Raw genomic sequence first — 16,942 nt, 5'->3', positions numbered from 1 at the left:
CTGCGTAACTTTAACTTTGTCACTGATTCATGAACATTATTGTCAAGAATCTGCTGATACTGAGAGGAATCCATGCGTCCCTCAACTTTAACAAGATTCCCAGTGCCAGCATTGGCCACACAGCCCCAAAGCATGATGGAATCTCCACCAAATTTTACTGTGGGTAGCAAGTGTTTTTCTTGGAATGCTGTGTTTTTTTGCCGCCATGCATAATGCCTTTTTGTATGACCAAACAACTCAATCTTGGTTTCATCAGTCCACAGGACCTTCTTCCAAAAAGAAATTGGGTTCTCCAAATGTGTTTTTGCATACCTCAGCCGACTCTGTTTGTGGCGTGCTTGCAGAAACGGCTTCTTTCGCATCACTCCCATACAGCTTCTCCTTGTGCAAAGTGCGTTGTATAGTTGACCGATGCACAGTGACACCATCTGCAGCAAGTTGATGCTGCAGCTCTCTGGAGGTGGTCTGAGGATTGTCCTTAACTGATCTCACCATTCTTCTTCTCTGCCTTTCTGATGTTTTTCTTGGCCTGCCACTTCTGGCCTTAACAAGAACTGTACCTGTGTTCTTCCATTTCCTTACTATGTTCCTCACAGTGGAAATTGACAGGTTAAATCTCTGAGACAGCTTTTTGTATCCTTCCCCTGAACAACTATGTTGAATAATCTTTGTTTTCAGATCATTTGACAGTTGTTTTGAGGAGCCCATGATGCCACTCTTCAGAGGAGATTCAAACAGAACAGCTTGCAAGTGGCCACTTTAAGTAGCTTTTCTCATGATTGCATACACCTGGCTATGAAGTTCAAAGCTCAATGAGGTTACAAAACCAAAAAAAGTGCTTTAGTAAGTCAGTAAAAAGTAGGTAGGAGTATTTAAAACAAGAAAATGATAAGGGTGCCCATACTTATGCTCCTGTCAAATCTTGTTTGAATGCAGATTGCACATTTTCTGTTAGTACAATAAACCTCATTTCAAGGCAGAAACATTACTGTGTCCAACAGTTATTAGATACATGAAACTGAAATAGCTGTTGCAAAAAAAAACATTTTTTATAAAACATTAAGCTTAAGATTAATAGGGGTGCCCAAACTTTTTCATATAACTGTATCATACTATTCTGACTCCAGGCCAGAAGGGGGAGCTCTACACCCAACTTCATGGGAGCAGCTCTCTCTGGTCGGGAGGAGTTAGTTGCTAGGCAGTTGGTGAGAGGAGAGCGAGGAATGACGAAAGAAAGCTGGGGCCGTGCAGGCGAGTGATTCTGCAGCTCCTGGGAAGGAAAAAGAGAGCAGAGCAACTTGTAAAGAGACTAAAAGGAGGAAGGAGCAAAGGCGAAGTGAAGAGCTGGAGAGAGAAGTTGTGACTGAACTTCCTCCATGCTGAGCGCAGATACTGGTAGCCGGAAGACCGAGGTTGTGGGGGTAACTTCATGCCCCAAGGCATAAACCGGCGGACAGCTAGATTTCAAGTTACCTGTCCACCATTAACACCCGAGGACACAGTAACAGATAGAGCCCGGGTCGTGATAGAGATCCTGTAAAAAAGGCTTGAGTTACCTGTCGTACGGGTTAGTGTCCTACCTAAAGGGGGACAGAGAGAGAACGTGATGACTTTGTGTGAGGCCTAAGGCAGCAAGGGACTAGAACAACACAGCGCTAGAAGGAAGGCTTCCAACTCCACCTGGTTAGGGGGATTCCTGAGACACTTCCAAGCCAGCCAGACCACCACCTGCACCTGTGATCCGATACCCTGGACTGTGGCTGCCTGAATCATACAGTAAAGAGGTAAAGAGACCGCAACCCTATGTCCTCTGCTTCTTTCTACACCACCTACCACCTGTCCCTACTACTTCGGGAGCCCTGGGGACCCAGCTTCACCTGTAGGAAGCCATACCATCCCTGCTGCCATAATATCACCCCAGTGGACCCCTTTAAGCAGCGTTGGTCACCCCGACCGAATACCACAGGTGGCGTGGCAAACTTTTATTAATTCACACCCCTTTAAAGACCTTTCCTTTAACATGGGCGCCCAGGGCCACAGACCGGGTCACCGTCGCCGTGACGCATGCCTTTATGTACCGGTACCGAGTACCCCACGGCCCTGGCGGTCGTTCCAATATGCCATTAAACTCTGCCTACCATCCTGAAACCAATGGTCAGATAGCGAGGACAAATCAATCTTTGAAACAAATTTTAACTTTTTTCGCTGCTGCTCAGCAGAAAGACTAGTCCTAATTTTTAAGTCTTGCTGAGTTCGCCTTTAAGAGTCTGGTCATTCAGTACACTGGAACTACGCCGCCTTTTTGTATTTATGGTTTTCATCCTAATTTTGGTAAATTTTCTGGGATGAGTTCTGAGTGTATTGGAGTAGAGGTGGCCACACAAAAACTTGGGGATGTCTGGAGGGAGGTTCAAAAGACTATTGGATTAGCTCAACTGCGTAAAAAATGGAAGGTTGATAGGAAACGTTCAGAAGATCCTGTCTTCAATGAAAATGATAAGGTTTGGTTAACTTTCAAAAATAATAAGTTGAAAGTACCATCGGCGAAGTTGGGTCCTAAATTTATTGGCCCGCACGAGATTCTGGAGGTAGTCAATCTGGTTATCGTTAGATTAAAACTCTCGGTCTCTTCGTGTCTCTGTGTTCCACAGCTCCCTATTAAGAGTTTCTCCCTTTGATGTTCTTTGTCCTATCCCCGCCTCCCGGTTTTGTCGATGGAAGTTTAGACAGAGTACGAGATGCAGAGAATCGTGAATTCTCAGAGGGTCCAAAATTCCCTTCAATATATTGTTCATTGGAGGAGATATGGACCCTAGGAGAGATCCTGGGTTCTGATTTGTTCAGGGAAGGTCAATCATTTGGTCAGAGCCTTCCATCTTAGGTTTTCTGGGAAACCTGGGGGTCTGGTGCCCCCCACTCAGTTTGTTTTGGATGCAGTGAGTGATAGTTTTGCTGCTCTATGCAATCAGGGTCTTGTGAGCTGACAGTTTGGTGAGTGACAGCAAAGTCATCCAATCAAGTGTAGGGGCATGCTGAGCTGTCAGTATTTTGATATACTTTTTAGTCGTCCAATCTGAAACTAGGAGATGCTGAGTTTCTTTCATCATGTGTTCCCTGTTCTGAGTGATTAGCCAGCTACTTGGCTAAGCTATCAATCCCAGATCACTGCCAGTTGTAGCATTCGCTTGGTGGTGCATGTTTGCCTTGTATTTCAGTGATTTGTTTGTTGATCTGTTGCTTCATGACCTTGGACCTTGCTCTGACCATTTCTTTGCTTTGCCCCTTTGCTTTGATCCACTATCTTACTGGTATTCTGACCTCCGACCATGACCTGAGTACGCCTTTGTCTTTCCCTTAGTTTAAGACATGCTCTGTTGATATCTAACACTGGAATGTTTGACTACCCTGCAGCACAGCTTGTCCGTGAGTAGTGGTTAGCGTAACAACTGATCACTCATTTTCAAAATTCTCAGTTTCCGGGTATAGTCTGCCTTCAGTGAGTGCAAATTTTTACATTACTGAGTTAGAAATGGTCTGCTCTGAAACAGGAAGAAAAGACAACACTGTTCCACTAGCATCTGGACAGCTGCAACCTGTGATTGAGTGCAGTAGTCTGATGACTTGAGCAGTGTCATCAGAAAAACATCTGATGTGCTGCTCAAGTCACCTGATGGCTGCAGGCAATCACAGTCCATAGTATACTGCTTATGGTGGAATGTTGATGACTCCTATAACTGTGTCACAATTTTTAGTCCCCTTAGGGGACTTGAAGCTATCATCTGATCGACTATACTATATATTGCAATACCATCTATATAGTAACAAACACTTTCTGATCTTTGGGGGTTCAGGCTGGCAGCAGCTTGATTTTTTGGGAGTAATCCTTATATAATAACCATCAAATAATATAAAACTGTAAAATGGGTATCAGATTTAAATTATTTCTGTTTTACGCCAGCATTGCACTGAATTATTACGCCCAAGTAAAATAGTTATTTTAAGGTGACCTGTATTTTATCACATATTTCAATTTCTGCCTACAGGTTAGGAACTTATGTTACATGATCACCAGACGTGAAAAGATGAAACACTCCATATGCAAACTTGAGGAGCAAATTTTCCAGCTGCAGATGAAACTCATTGAGAAAGATCTCTGCAATGGTAAGAGAGAGAAGCCAAAAACATTAAGTTATGTAATATTGTGTTTACTTTGCCTTCATAAATGTATGAAAGCATTGAAAGGCCTTACTGTTTGCCTGTGGTAATTAAGTCATAAATCATTACTGCCCTTTTTTATGTATTTATCCTGAAGAAGTCTTACTTTTCCTTTTTCCTGCGTCCTACACAGATATATTTATATACTGTAGATATATATATATCGGGTGTAATAAGCATTGAACATGTCACAAATTTTCTAAGTAAATATATTTCTAAGGCCAGGTTCACACTGCCTTGCTGGCGTCCGTTAGACGGACTACGTTACACCGCAGCATAACGAGGTGTAACGCAGTCCGTTAACGCTGCCATTAATTCCTATGTCGGACGCATCGCTAGCGCACGCCCACAATGGGCGTGCGCTAGCGATGTGCCGTCATTGAGTGACGGACCCTGGGACGAGGGCTGCAGCGTTTCCGGGTCCGTCACCGCTAGCTCAGATAGAGCATCTGCTAGCTCTATCTGCGCTAGCGCGATCACATACCGGCACTTGCGTTAACAGCAGCCCGTTAACGCATGTGTTGGAACAGGCTGCTGTTAACGCAGTGTGAACCTGGCCTTAGGGTGCTGATGACATGAAATTTTTACCAGATGTTGGTAACATCCCATCCAATCCACGCGGGCGAAGAAATCAAACCACACATGTCCGTGAAATTAAGTTATGTATAATAATCCGAAATTACCCTGAGACATAGTATTGAACAGATGAAACAAGAGAGGCTCAAAAAGCCATGGAAAGTCATGACACCAGCTGAAATCTATCAGTATTTAACAATCCTCCCACTTCGTGAAAAATATCAGGTGGTTCAACTGATGGCTTATAAAAAGGTGTCTTATTATCAAGGGGCCACACAAGAAACATCTCATGATGGGTAAAACCAGTGAGCTGCTTCAATACCTTCACAACCTTATTGTTGCTAACACACTGACATTAACAGAAGAATTTCTAAACTAATGAAGGTTGCGGTGAGCACTGTTGGGGTAATAATCCGGTAATGGAAAAAACCTCATTCGGCCATAACCAGGAGCTCACTGCAAGATTTCAGACAGAGAAGTGAAAAGCATTATTAGAAGAATTGTCCAAGAGCCAGGGACCACTTGTGGAGAGCTACAGAAAGAACTGGAATCAGCTGGTATAATTCTTTCAAAGAAAACAATAAGTAATGCACTCAACTTCCATGGCCTGTATGCACGCTCAATACACAAAACTCCCTTGTTGAGGAAAAAGCACGTTCAAGCGTGTTTAAAGTGTGCTTAACAACATTTGGACAAAAATATGAAATACTGAGAGAATATAGTCTATTCAGATGAGACCAAAATTTTACTCTTTGGATGCCATAACACACATGTTAAAACAACATACCAACAGTGAAGTTTGGATGTTGGAACATCATGGTGTGGATCTGTTTTTCAGCAGACGGCACTGGGAAACTTCATGTAATCAAAGGAAGGATGAATGGACAAATGTACAGATACATTCTTGATAAGAGAGAAAAACATAAAGCCTATAGAATGGCCCAGCCTATTACATGACGTGAATCCAATAGAAAATTTATGGAATGAACTAAAGCTCAGTGTTCATTAGAAGGAGCACACGGAACCTTCAGGATTTGAAGAGTGTTTGTGTGGAAAAATGGGTCAAAATCACAAATGAGCAATGCATGCGACTAGTTTCTCCTAACAGTAGGCGTCTTGAAGCTGTCATCAACAAAGGCTTTTGTCCAAAGTATTATACATTATAATTGTCTAAGGGTCACTTCTGTCTGTCTGTCTGTCACGGTTATTCGTTCGCTGATTGGTATCGCCAGCTGCCTGTCATGGCTGCCGCGACCAATCAGCGACGGGCACAGTCCGGAAGAAAATGGCCGCTCCTTCCTCCCCGCAGTCAGCGCCCGCTCCGTACTCCCCTCCAGTCAGCGCTCACACAGGGTTAATGGCAGCGTTAATCGACCGTGCTATGCCGCAGTCGGTTAACGCTGCTATTAACCCTGTGTGACCAACGTTTTACTATTGATACTGCCTATGCGGCGTCAATAGTAAACATATCTAATGTTAAAAAAATAATAATTAAAAAAAAAAAAATCGTTATATACTCACCGTCCGTCGGCCCCTCGGATCCACAACAGGCCTTCCCTGCTCGCGACGCTCCGGTAACCGGTCCATGCTGTGATCTCGCGAGATGATGACGTAGCGGTCTCGCGAGACTGCTACGTCATCATCTCGCGAGACCGCAATGCTATCTTCAGACCGGAGCGCGCGAGGAGCGGTAACCGGCTGCTTCGATCCTGAGGCTCCGGAAGGTGAGTATATAACTATTTTTTATTTTATTTCTTTTTTTTAACAGGGATATGATGCATACTACGTGGCTCGGCAATATACTACGTGACTGGGCAGTATACTATGTGGCTGGGCACTATACTGGCACTATACTACGTGACTGGGCAATATACTACGTGACTGGGCTGTATACTATGTGGCTGGGCACTGTACTGGCACTATACTACGTGACTGGGCAGTATATTATGTGGCTGGGCATTATACTGGCACTATACTACGTGACTGGGCAGTATACGTGACTGGGCAGTATACTATGTGGCTGGGCACTATACTACGTGGCTGGGCACTATACTACGTGGCTGGGCAATATACTATGTGACTGGCCACTATACTACGTCGCTGGGCAATATACTACGTGACTGGGCAGTATACTATGTGGCTGGGCAATATACTACGTACGTGGCTGGGCACTATACTATGTGGCTGGGCACCATACTACGTCACTGGGCAATATACTACGTGACTGGGCAATATACTATGTGGCTGGCCAATAAACTACGTGACTGGGCAGTATACTATGTGGCTGGGCAGTATACTATGTGACTGGGCAGTATACTAAGTATATTGCCCATTCACGTAGTATACTGCCCAGCCACATAGTATACTGCCCAGCCACATAGTATACTGCCCATTCACGATGTGGCTGGGCAATATACTTTGTGGCTGGGCAACATGCTACGTGGCTGGGCAATATACTACGTGGCTGGGCAATAGCATATTCTAGAATACCCGATGCGTTAGAATCGGGCCACCATCTAGTAAATTATATTTCAATAAGCGTGCTTAATACTTTTTCCCTGTCCTGTTTATCATTATTACATATAACTTAAGTCTGATGTAGATGCTGGTTTACACATGAGACTTAGTTTGTTGATTCAAAACAGGCGGTTTATTAACCCCTTTCTGACAGACGTACTATCCCGTCGAGGTGGGGTGGGCCCGTATGACCACTGACGGGATAGTACGTCATATGCGATCGGCCGCGCTCACGGGGGGAGCGCAGCCGGGTGTCAGCTGACATCCGGTACTATGTGCCAGGAGCGGTCACGGACCGCCCCCGGCACACTGCGATCAAACATGATCGCAGTCTTCCGGCGGTATAGGGAAGCATTGCACAGGGAGGGGGCTCCCTGCGGGCTTCCCTGAGACCCCCGAAGCAACGCGATGTGATTGTGTTGCTCCGAGGGTCTCTTACCTCCTCCTGCCTGCAGCAGGCCCGGATCCAAAATGGCCACTGCATCCGGGTCCTGCAGGGAGGTGGCTTCACAGCACCTGCTCAGAACAGGCGCGGGAAGCCTGGAGCTGTGCACGTCAGATCGCTGATCTGACACAGTGCACAGCAAAGTGTCAGATCAGCGATCTTACACTATGGGCAATGTTACAGTGTAAAAAAAAAAAAGTTCACGTGTAGAAAAAAAATTAAAATTCCTATATATATATTTTGATTGTTCCTGTAAATGCATTTCTTTATCTATATAAAAAAAAAAAAGTACACATATTTAGTATCGACGCGTCCGTAACGACCTGACCTATAAAACTGTCCCACTAGTTAACCTCTTCAGTGAACACCGTAAAAAAAACAAAAAAAACAACCCAAAATACAACGCTTTATTATCATAAATTAAGAAACAAAAAGCCAGCTCACCAGGCAGCCCCAGCAGGTGCACGGAACTTCCACGTTGATGTGCGTGGTGTTGAACAGACAAAAAAAGAAAAGATTCGTTCCAGCTCCAAATTGTAAAATTCCGATTCTTTATTGATCCATATTAAAAACATGGGCTGAATAACTCTCCATGGCACGGTAGGACATGAGCTACGCGTTTCGATCTTTGCAGATCTTTGGACAAAGATCTGCAAAGATCGAAACGCGTAGCTCATGTCCTACCGTGCCATGGAGTTATTCAGCCCATGTTTTTAATATGGATCAATAAAGAATCGGAATTTTACAATTTGGAGCTGGAACGAATCTTTTCTTTTTTTGCTTTATCATACCCCCAAACAAAAAGTGGAATAACACGCGATCAAAAAGACGGATATAAATAACCATGGTACTGCTGAAAACGCCATCTTGTCCCGCAAAAAAACGAGCCACCAGACAGTGTCAAAGAAAAAATAAAAAAGTTATAGTCCTCAGAATAAAGCAATGCAAAAATAATTATTTTTTTCTATAAAATAGTTTTTATCGTATAAAAGCGCCAAAACATAAAAAAAGTGTATAAATGAGGTATCGCTGTAATCGTACTGACCCGAAGAATAAAACTGCTTTATCCATTTTATCAAACGTGGAACGGTATAAATGCCTCCCCCAAAAGAAATTCATGAATAGCTGGTTTTTGGTCATTCTGCCTCACAAAAATCGGAATAAAAAGCGATCAAAAAATGTCACGTGCCCGAAAATGTTACCAATAAAAACGTCAACTCGTCCCGCAAAAAACAAGACTTCACATGACTCTGTGGACCAAAATATGAAAAAATTTATAGCTCTCAAAATGTGGTAACGCAAAAAATATTTTTTGCAATAAAAAGCGTCTTTCAGTGTGTGACGGCTGCCAATCAAAAATCCGCTAAAAAACCCGCTATAAAAGTAAATCAAACCCCCCCTTCATCACCCCCTTAGTTAGGGAAAAATAAAAAAATTTAAAAAATGTATTTATTTCCATTTTCCCATTAGGGCTAGGGTTAGGGCTAGGGTTAAGGCTAGGGTTAAGGCTACAGTAAGGGTTGGGGCTAAAGTTAGGGTTAGGGTTTGGATTACATTTATGGTTTGGAATAGGGTTGGGATTAGGGTTAGGAGTGTGTCAGGGTTAGGGGTGTGGTTAGGGTTACCATTGGGATTAGGGTTAGGGATGTGTTTTGATCAGGGTTTCAGTTATAATTGGGGGTTTCCACTGTTCAGGCACATCAGGGGCTCTCCAAATGCGACATGGAGTCCGATCTCAATTCCAGCCAGTTCTGCGTTGAAAAAGTAAAATGGTGCTCCTTCCCTTCCGAGCTCTCCCGTGCGCCCAAACAGGGGTTTACCCCAACATATGGGGTATCAGCGTACTCAGTACACATTGGACAACAACTTTTGGGGTCCAATTTCTCCTGTTACCCTTGGAAAAATACAAAACTGGGGGCTAAAAAATAATTTTTGTGGAAAAAAAAATTTTTTTATTTTCACGGCTCTGCGTTATAAACTGTAGTGAAACACTTGGGGGTTCAAAGTTCTCACAACACATCTAGATAAGTTCCTTGGGGGATCTAGTTTCCAATATGGGGTCACTTGTGGGGGGTTTCTACTGTTTAGGTACATTAGGGGCTCTGTAAATGCAATGTGACGCCTGCAGACCAATCCACCTAAGTCTGCATTCCAAATGACGCTCCTTCCCTTCCGAGCTCTGCCATGCGCTCAAAGTTGTGAACAACTTTTGGGGTCCAATTTCAACTGTTACCCTTGGAAAAATACAAAACTGGGGGCTAAAAAATAATTTCTGTGGAAAAAAATAATAATTTTTATTTTCACGGCTCTGTTATAAACTGTAGTGAAACACTTGTGGGTTCAAAGCTCTCACAACACATCTAGATGAGTTCCTTAGGGGGTCTTCTTTCCAAAATGGTGTCACTTGTGGAGGCTTTCAATGTTTAGGCACATCAGGGGCTCTCCAAACGCAACATGGCGTCCCATCTCAATTCCTGTCAATTTTGCATTGAAAAGTCAAACGGTGCTCCTTCCCTTCTGAGCTCTCCCATTTTCCCAAACAGTGGCTTACCCCCACATATGAGGTATCAGCGTACTTAGGACAAATTGTTCAACAACTTTTGGGGTCCAATTTCTTCTTTTACCCTTGGTAAAATAAAAAAAATTGGGGGCGAAAAGATCATTTTTGTGAAAAAACATGATTTTTTATTTTTACGGCTCTGCATTATAAACTTCTGTGAATCACTTAATGGGTCAAAGTGCTCACCACACATCTAGATAAGTTCCTTAGGGGGTCTGCTTTCCAAAATGGTGTCACTTGTGGGGGGGTTTCAATGTTTAGGCACATCAGGGGCTCTCCAAACGCAACATGGCGTCCCATCTCAATTCCAGTCAATTTTTTCATTGAAAAGTAAAATGGCGCTCCTTTCCTTCCGAGCTCTGCCATGCGCCCAAACAGTGGTTTACCCCCACATATGGGGTATCAGTGTACTCAGGACAAATTGTACAACAACTTTTGGGGTCCATTTTCTCCTGTTACCCTTGGTAAAATAAAACAAATTGGAGCTGAAGTAAATTTTTTGTGAAAAAAGTTAAATGCTCAATTTTATTTAAACATTCCAAAAATTCCTGTGAAACACCTGAAGGGTTAATAAAAATCTTGAATGTGGTTTTGAGCACCTTGAGGGGTGCAGTTTTTAGAATGGTGTCACACTTGGGTATTTTCTATCATATAGACCCCTCAAAATGACTTCAAATGAGATGTGGTCCCTAAAAAAAAAATGGTGTTGTAAAAATGAGAAATTGCTGGTCAACTTTTAACCCTTATAACTCCCTAACAAAAAAAAAATTGGGGTTCCAAAATTGTTATGCTGTAAAGTAGACGTGTGGAAATGTTACTTATTAAGTATTTTGTGTGACACATCTCTGTGATTTAATTGCATAAAAATTCAAAGTTGGAAAATTGCGAAACTTTCAAAATTTTCGCCAAATTTCCATTTTTTTTTCACAAATAAACGCAGGTAATATCAAAGAAATTTTACCACTGTCATGAAGTACAATATGTCACGAGAAAACAGTGTCAGAATCACCGGGATCCGTTGAAGCGTTCAAGAGTTATAACCTCATAAAGGGACAGTGGTCAGAATTGTAAAAATTGGCCCGGTCATTAACGTCCAACCACCCTTGGGGTAAAGGGGTTAAAAGTTCATAAACTGTCAGGGTTAACAAACTAAAACAGCCTCTTCCAGGTGAACAAAAGTTATTATAACAGAACAAAACAGAAAATAGCTAGTCCATATACAGCATAGGCTCACCTGTTTAACCCCTTCCCGACCCATGACGCCACATAGGCGTCATGAAAACCCGTGCCAATCCGACCCATGACGCCTATGTGGCGTCATGGAATGATCGCGTCCCTGCAGATCGGGTGAAGGGGTTAACTCCTATTTTACCCGATCTGCAGGGAGAGGGGGAGTGGTACTTCAGCCCAGGGGGGGTGGCTTCACCCCCCCGTGGCTACGATCGCTCTGATTGGCTGTTGAAAGTGAAACTGCCAATCAGAGCGATTTGTAATATTTCACCTAAAAAACTGGTGAAATATTACAATCCAGCCATGGCCGATGCTGCAATATCATCGGCCATGGCTGGAAACACTAGTGTGACCCCCCCCCCACCCCACCGATCGCCCCCCCAGTGCTCCGTTATAGGGTCCGGTCCCCTCCGTCCGCCTGCCGGCTCCCCCGTCCTGCTGTCCGCTCCCCCGTCCTCCTGCCCGCTCCCCCCCTGCTCCTATGTCACCCCCCCGTGCTCCGACGCCCCCCCCGTGCCCCGATCTCCCCCCCCTTATACTTACCGAGGCTCCCGGACCCCGTCCGCCTCCATCATGGGCGCCGCCATCTTCCAAAATGGCGGGCGCATGCTCAGTGCGCCCGCCGGCCGGCAGATTCATTAGAGGTACATTTTGATCGCTGTGGTAGGTTCTATCACAGCGATCAAAATAAAAAAATAATAAATAAACCCCCCCCTTTATCACCCCCATAGGTAGGGACAATAATAAAATAAAGAAAATATTTTTTTTTCTTTTTCCACTAGGGTTAGGGTTAGAACTAGGGTTAGAACTAGGGGTAGGGTTAGGGTTACGGGTAGGGTTAGGGTTAGGGGTAGGGTTATGGCATGTGCACACAGAGCGGATCGGCCGCGGATCCGCAGCGGATCGGCCGCGGATCCGCAGCGGATCGGCAGCGGATCGGCAGCGGATCGGCCGCGGATCCGCAGCGGATCGGCCGCGGATCGGCAGCGGATCGGCCGCGGATCCGCAGCGGATCCGCAGCGGATCCGCAGTGGATCGGCCGCGGATCCGCAGCGGATCTGCAGCGGATTGGCCGCGGATCCGCAGCGGATTGGCCGCGGATCCGCAGCGGATTGGCCGCTGCGAATTCGAAGCAGTTTTCCATCAGGTTTACAGTACCATGTACACCTAAGGAAAACCAAATCCGCTGTGCCCATAGTGCGGAAAATTCCGTGCAGAAACGCTGCGTTGTATTTTCCGCAGCATGTCAATTCTTTGTGCGGATTCCGCAGCGTTTTACACCTGTTCCTCAATAGGAATCCGCAGGTGAAATCTGCACAAAAAAACACTGGAAATCTGCTGTAAATCCGCAGGTAAAACGCAGTGCCTTTTACCTGCAGATTTTTCAAAAATCATGAGGAAAAATCTCACACGAATCCGGAACGTGGGCACATAGCCTTAGGGTTAGGGTTGGAATTAGAGTTAGGGTTGGAATTAGGGCTAGGGTTTGAAATAGGGTTAAGATTAGGCTTGTGGTTAGGGTTACGGATAGGGTTAGGGGTGTGTTGGGGTTACAGTTGTGGTTAGGGTTGGGATTAGGGTTACGGTTGGGATTAGGGTTAGGATTAGGGTTGGAATTAGGGTTACGGGTGTGTTGCGGTTAGGGTTGTGGTTAGGGGTGTGTTGGGGTTAAGGTTGTGATTAGGGTTATGGCTACAGTTGGGATTAGGATTAGGGGTGTGTTGGGGTTAGTGTTGAAGTTAGAATTGAGGGGTTTCCACTGTTTAGGCACATCAGGGGTCTCCAAACGCAACATGGCGCCACCATTGATTCCAGCCAATCTTGCGTTCAAAAAGTCAAATGGTGCTCCCGCCCTTCCAAGCCCTGACGTGCGCCCAAACAGTGGTTTACCCCCACATTTGGGGTACCAGCGTACTCAGGACAAACTGGGCAACAACTGCTGGGGTCTAATTTCTCCTGTTACCCTTGCAAAAATAAAAAATTACTTGCTAAAACATAATTTTTGAGGAAAGAACAATTATTTTTTATTTTCACGGCTCTGCGTTATAAACTTCTGTGAAGCACTTGGGGGTTGAAAGTGCTCACCACACATCTAGATAAGTTCCTTCGGGGGTCTAGTTTCCAAAATGGGGTCACTTGTGGGGTGTTTCTACTGTTTAGGTACATCAGGGGCTCTGCAAATGCAATGTGACGCCCGCAGACCATTCCATCAAAGTCTGCATTTCAAATGTCACTACTTCCCTTCCGAGCCCTGACGTGTGCCCAAACAGTGGTTTACCCCCACATATGGGGTATCAGCGTACTCACAACAAACTGGGCAACAAATATTGGGGTCCAAATTCTCCTGTTACCCTTGTGAAAATAAAAAATTGCTTGCTAAAACATCTTTTTTGAGGAAAGAAAAATGATTTTTTATTTTCACGGCTCTGCGTTGTAAACTTCTGTGAAGCACTTGGGGGTTGAACGTGCTCACCACACATCTAGATAAGTTCCTTGGGGGGTCTAGTTTCCAAAATGGGGTCACTTGTGGGGGGTTTCTACTGTTTAGGCATATCAGGGGCTCTGCAAACGCAACCTGACGCCCGCAGAGCATTCCATCAAAGTCTGCATTTCAAAACGTCACTACTTCCCTTCCGAACCCTGACGTGTGCCAAAACAGTGGTTTACCCCCACATATGGGGTATCAGCGTACTCACAACAAACTGGGCAACAAATATTGGGGTCCAAATTCTCCTGTTACCCTTGTGAAAATAAAAAATTGCTTGCTAAAACATCTTTTTTGAGGAAAGAAAAATGATTTTTTATTTTCACGGCTCTGCGTTGTAAACTTCTGTGAAGCACTTGGGGGTTGAACGTGCTCACCACACATCTAGATAAGTTCCTTGGGGGGTCTAGTTTCCAAAATGGGGTCACTTGTGGGGGGTTTCTACTGTTTAGGCATATCAGGGGCTCTGCAAACGCAACCTGACGCCCGCAGAGCATTCCATCAAAGTCTGCATTTCAAAACGTCACTACTTCCCTTCCGAACCCCGACGTGTGCCAAAACAGTGGTTTACCCCCACATATGGGGTATCAGCGTACTCAGGAGAAACTGGACAACAACTTTTGGGGTCCAATTTCTCCTGTTACTCTTGCAAAAATAAAAAAATTCTGGGCTAAAAAAATATTTTTGAGGAAAGGAAACACATTTTTTATTTTCACGGCTCTGCGTTATAAACTTCTGTGAAGCACTTGGGGGTTCAAAGTGCTCACTACACATCTAGATAAGTTCCCTTGGGGGTCTAGTTTCCAAAATGGAGTCAATTGTGGGGAGTTCCTACTGTTTAGGCACATCAGGGGCTCTGCAAACGCAACCTGACGCCCGCAGAGCATTCCATCAAAGTCTGCATTTCAAAACGTCACTACTTCCCTTCCGAACCCTGACGTGTGCCAAAACAGTGGTTTACCCCCACATATGGGGTATCAGCGTACTCAGGAGAAACTGGACAACAACTTTTGGGGTCCAATTTCTCCTGTTACCCTTGGGAAAATAAAAAATTGTGGGCTAAAAAATCATTTTTGAGAAAAGAAAAATTATTTTTTATTTTCATGGCTCTGCGTTATAAACTTCTGTGAAGCACTTGGGGGTTCAAAGTGCTCACCACACATCTAGATTAGTTCCTTGGGAGGTCTAGTTTCCAAAATGGGGTCACTTGTGCGGGAGCTCCAATGTTTAGGCACACAGGGGCTCTCCAAACGCGACATGGTGTCCGCTAATGATTGGAGCTAATTTTCCATTCAAAAAGCCAAATGGCGTGCCTTCCCTTCCGAGCCCTGCCGTGCGCCCAAACAGTGGTTTACCCCCACATATGGGGTATCATCGTACTCAGAACAAACTGGACAAAAACATTTGGGGTCCAATTTCTCCTATTACCCTTGGGAAAATAAAAAATTCTGGGCTAAAAATCATTTTTGAGGAAAGAAAAATTATTTTTTTATTTTCACGGCTCTGCGTTATAAACTTCTGTGAAGCACCTGGGGGTTATAAGTGCTCACTATGCATCTAGATAAGTTTCTTGGGGGGTCTAGTTTCCAAAATGGGGTCACTTGTAGGGGAGCTCCAATGTTTAGGCACACAGGGGCTCTCCAAACGCGACATGGTGTCCGCTAACGATTGGAGCTAATTTTCCATTCAAAAAGTCAAATGGCACGCCTCCCCTTCCGAGCCTTGCCGTGCACCCAAACAGTGGTTTACCCCCACATATGAGGTATCGGCATACTCAGGAGAAATTGCCCAACAAATTTTAGGATCCATTTTATCCTGTTGCCCATGTGAAAATGAAAGAATTGAGGCTAAAAGAAATTTTGTGTGAAAAAAAAGTACTTTTTCATTTTTGCGGATCAATTTGTGAAGCACCTGGGGGTTTAAAGTGCTCACTATGCCTCTGGATGAGTTCCTTGGGGGGTCTAGTTTCCAAAATGGGGTCACTTGTGGAGGAGCTCCAATGTTTAGGCACACAGGAGCTTTCCAAACGCGACATGGTGTCCGCTAACGATGGAGATAATTTTCCATTCAAAAAGTCAAATGGCGCTCCTTCCCTTCCGAGCCTTACCATGTGCCCAAACAGTGGTTTACCCCCACATGTGAGGTATTGGTGTACTCAGGAGAAATTGCCCAACAAAATTTAGGATCCATTTTATCCTGTTGCCCATGTGAAAATGAAAAAATTGAGGCTAAAATAATTTTTTTGTGAAAAAAAAGTACTTTTTCATTTTTACGGATCAATTTGTGAAGCACCTGGGGGTTTAAAGTGCTCACTATGCTTCTAGATAAGTTCCTTGGGGGGTCTAGTTTCCAAAATGGGGTCACTTGTGGGGGAGCTCCAATGTTTAGGCACACGGGGGCTCTCCAAACGCGACATGGTGTCCGCTAAAGATTGGAGCCAATTTTTCATTAAAAAAGTCAAATGGCGCTCCTTCCCTTCCGAGCCCTGCCGTGCGCCCAAACAGTGGTTTACCCCCACATATGAGGTATCAGCGTACTCAGGACAAATTGGACAACAACGTCCCTGGTCCAGTTTCTCCTTTTACCCTTGGGAAAATAAAAAAATTGTTGCTAAAAGATCATTTTTGTGACTAAAAAGTTAAATGTTCATTTTTTACTTCCATGTTGCTTCTGCTGCTGTGAAACACCTGAAGGGTTAATAAACTTCTTGAATGTGGTTTTGAGCACCTTGAGGGGTGCAGTTTTTAGAATGGTGTCACTTTTGGGTATTTTCAGCCATATAGAACCCTCAAAATGACTTCAAATGTGAGGTGGTCCCTAAAAAAAATGGTTTTGTAAATTTTGTTGTAAAAATGAGAAATCACTGGTCAAATTTTAACCCTTATAACTTCCTAGCAAAAAAAAAAATTGTTTC

General features: G+C 44.3%; 1 protein-coding gene across 4 annotated transcripts in view; it reads left to right on the top strand.

Moving 5' to 3' along the window:
* JADE2 (jade family PHD finger 2) overlaps positions 1 to 16,942 on the top strand; it is a 309,232-nt gene that overhangs the window by 246,882 nt on the left and 45,408 nt on the right. For all 4 annotated transcript variants that reach the window (XM_077266044.1, XM_077266043.1, XM_077266042.1 and 1 more), the window contains exon 10: positions 4,044 to 4,161. In XM_077266044.1, the coding sequence (XP_077122159.1) occupies positions 4,044 to 4,161 (118 nt within the window). The remainder of the gene's footprint in view (positions 1 to 4,043; positions 4,162 to 16,942) is intronic.

This window comes from Ranitomeya variabilis, chromosome 5 (assembly GCF_051348905.1).
Source record: "Ranitomeya variabilis isolate aRanVar5 chromosome 5, aRanVar5.hap1, whole genome shotgun sequence".
Taxonomy (NCBI): domain Eukaryota; kingdom Metazoa; phylum Chordata; class Amphibia; order Anura; family Dendrobatidae; genus Ranitomeya; species Ranitomeya variabilis.
This window is presented reverse-complemented; position numbering and strand designations above follow the sequence as displayed.